The 1,577-nt window shown below is 49.8% G+C and overlaps 1 protein-coding gene across 1 annotated transcript; it reads right to left on the reverse strand.

Moving 5' to 3' along the window:
- Nucleotides 1–2: 2 nt before the first annotated feature.
- PPTG_12649 (hypothetical protein) lies at nt 3–1,509 on the reverse strand (the record flags this gene model as incomplete). Its single annotated transcript, XM_008909785.1, has 2 exons — nt 37–1,509; nt 3–7 (listed from the first exon to the last, which is right to left on the reverse strand). The coding sequence occupies exons 1-2, from the start codon at nt 1,484–1,486 to the stop codon at nt 3–5; spliced, it is 1,455 nt and encodes a 484-aa protein (XP_008908033.1). The 5' UTR covers nt 1,487–1,509.
- Nucleotides 1,510–1,577: the final 68 nt, after the last annotated feature.

Genomic DNA, 1,577 nt, shown 5'->3' on the forward strand with positions numbered 1-1,577 from the left:
CCTCAGCCTTCTTCGTGGCCAGTTTCAAATCCTCACTCGAGATTAGCGAGTTGCCATTCTGTTTGTACAGCTCGGATCCAGCTACCAATACCATATTTTCGAGAATGGTCTCATGCTTTTTGGAAAGCTTCGCGGCTTGCATGACCTTATTGCGCTCTGCTTCCTTCATCGTATCCTGAGTCAGTGCAAATACTACTGCAACTCGGAATCGATCGTTCTCTGTTAGTTTCGGGTCTTTAAACAAATCTTCGAGCTGTTTTGCAACCGCAGAGTGCTTCAACTTCTTCCCAGACTCTTCAACACCCGTGGCCAGAGTTTGTTCAATGTTGGAAGCCTCTAGTAGACCCGTGGAAGTGAAGATATCCATGGCTTTACCAGCCAAGAACAAATGCTGTGATAATTTGCCCAGCATTTCTCGGTACTCGGGCAACTCGCGCAGTCCAGCAGCCATAGCCTGCAAATCTGTGCTTTTGCCTCGGCCCAGTGACGTACCCGCATTCGACGCTGATAACGCAGTCATGCGCTTGCCAATCTCCGTGCTAACTTTGGCAATATGCGTATGACGGAACTCCACCCACTGCTTATCGTTTTCGTTCAGAAATGCCGTCTTCGTCGTCGTACCGGAATTCGTTTCCGCTTCATACGTGATATGATCGTCCATCACGCCCAGCAAGTCGTACGTCATCGCCTGGAACGTGCTCTCATGCATGAGTGGGGTTACCATATCTTGTCCACGGTCGATAAACAACAAAGTGCCCCTCTTTGGAGCGTACGAAAACGTTGAGTTCTGTGCTAAGTAGTCGTTCATTTTGCTCTGGAACATTTGTGCCATCGTCTCCATTCGAGTATGTCCAGCTTGGTACCTTACATAGGGATACTCCTCAAGAGTAGCACACACCGACACCAATTTGTTGCTAACTGTCTCCATGAGCTTCTCACTTTCACTCTTTTTGACAGCAGGAGAGTACAGAGTATGGAAAGCTTCATGTATTCCGAAAGAGAACGCGCATTTCTCGACAGCTAAAAAGTCCACATTGACCTCCTGCAAAGCCTTTAGTCTTTGTAGTAAAGCTTGAGGAGCGTTCTTCAGCTCACTAAGCGCCTCTTCGCCTGCATGATACAGGAAATACAGGTACACGTCATTGTATTTGGGCTTGTTGGGGTCTTCAAAATCTCTTGCCAGGCGGCGCACGTTGGCCGCTGTGGGGGCGATGAAGTACACAACGTTCATCTCGGGGAATGGTTGGCGTTCAAGCTCCATACGTTCCAGAAGCGACACACCGCAGTCCGTGAGCTCGCTCATCCGTGCCACCTGCGTCAAGCTACGCGTAGCGTCGTCATCCACCACCATGACCACCCATCCGCGTGTCAGCTGCGTCACGTGTTTGACCATTTGAATTAGCACCTTGTCTTGCACCACCTTACGCAGATCCACATCGTGCAGCTTGGCCACAGACGTCACTGTTGTCCCCGTCGTCGCACTCATTCGCTTTGTCCGTTGCAGAATGCGGAATTCAAGGAGTGATGGTGCGTCGCTTCAACATGCACATCAATTACACAAATGCATGTGGTCCACT

Source organism: Phytophthora parasitica, assembly GCF_000247585.1.
Source record: "Phytophthora parasitica INRA-310 unplaced genomic scaffold supercont2.35, whole genome shotgun sequence".
Classification (NCBI taxonomy): Eukaryota; Oomycota; class Peronosporomycetes; order Peronosporales; family Peronosporaceae; genus Phytophthora; species Phytophthora nicotianae.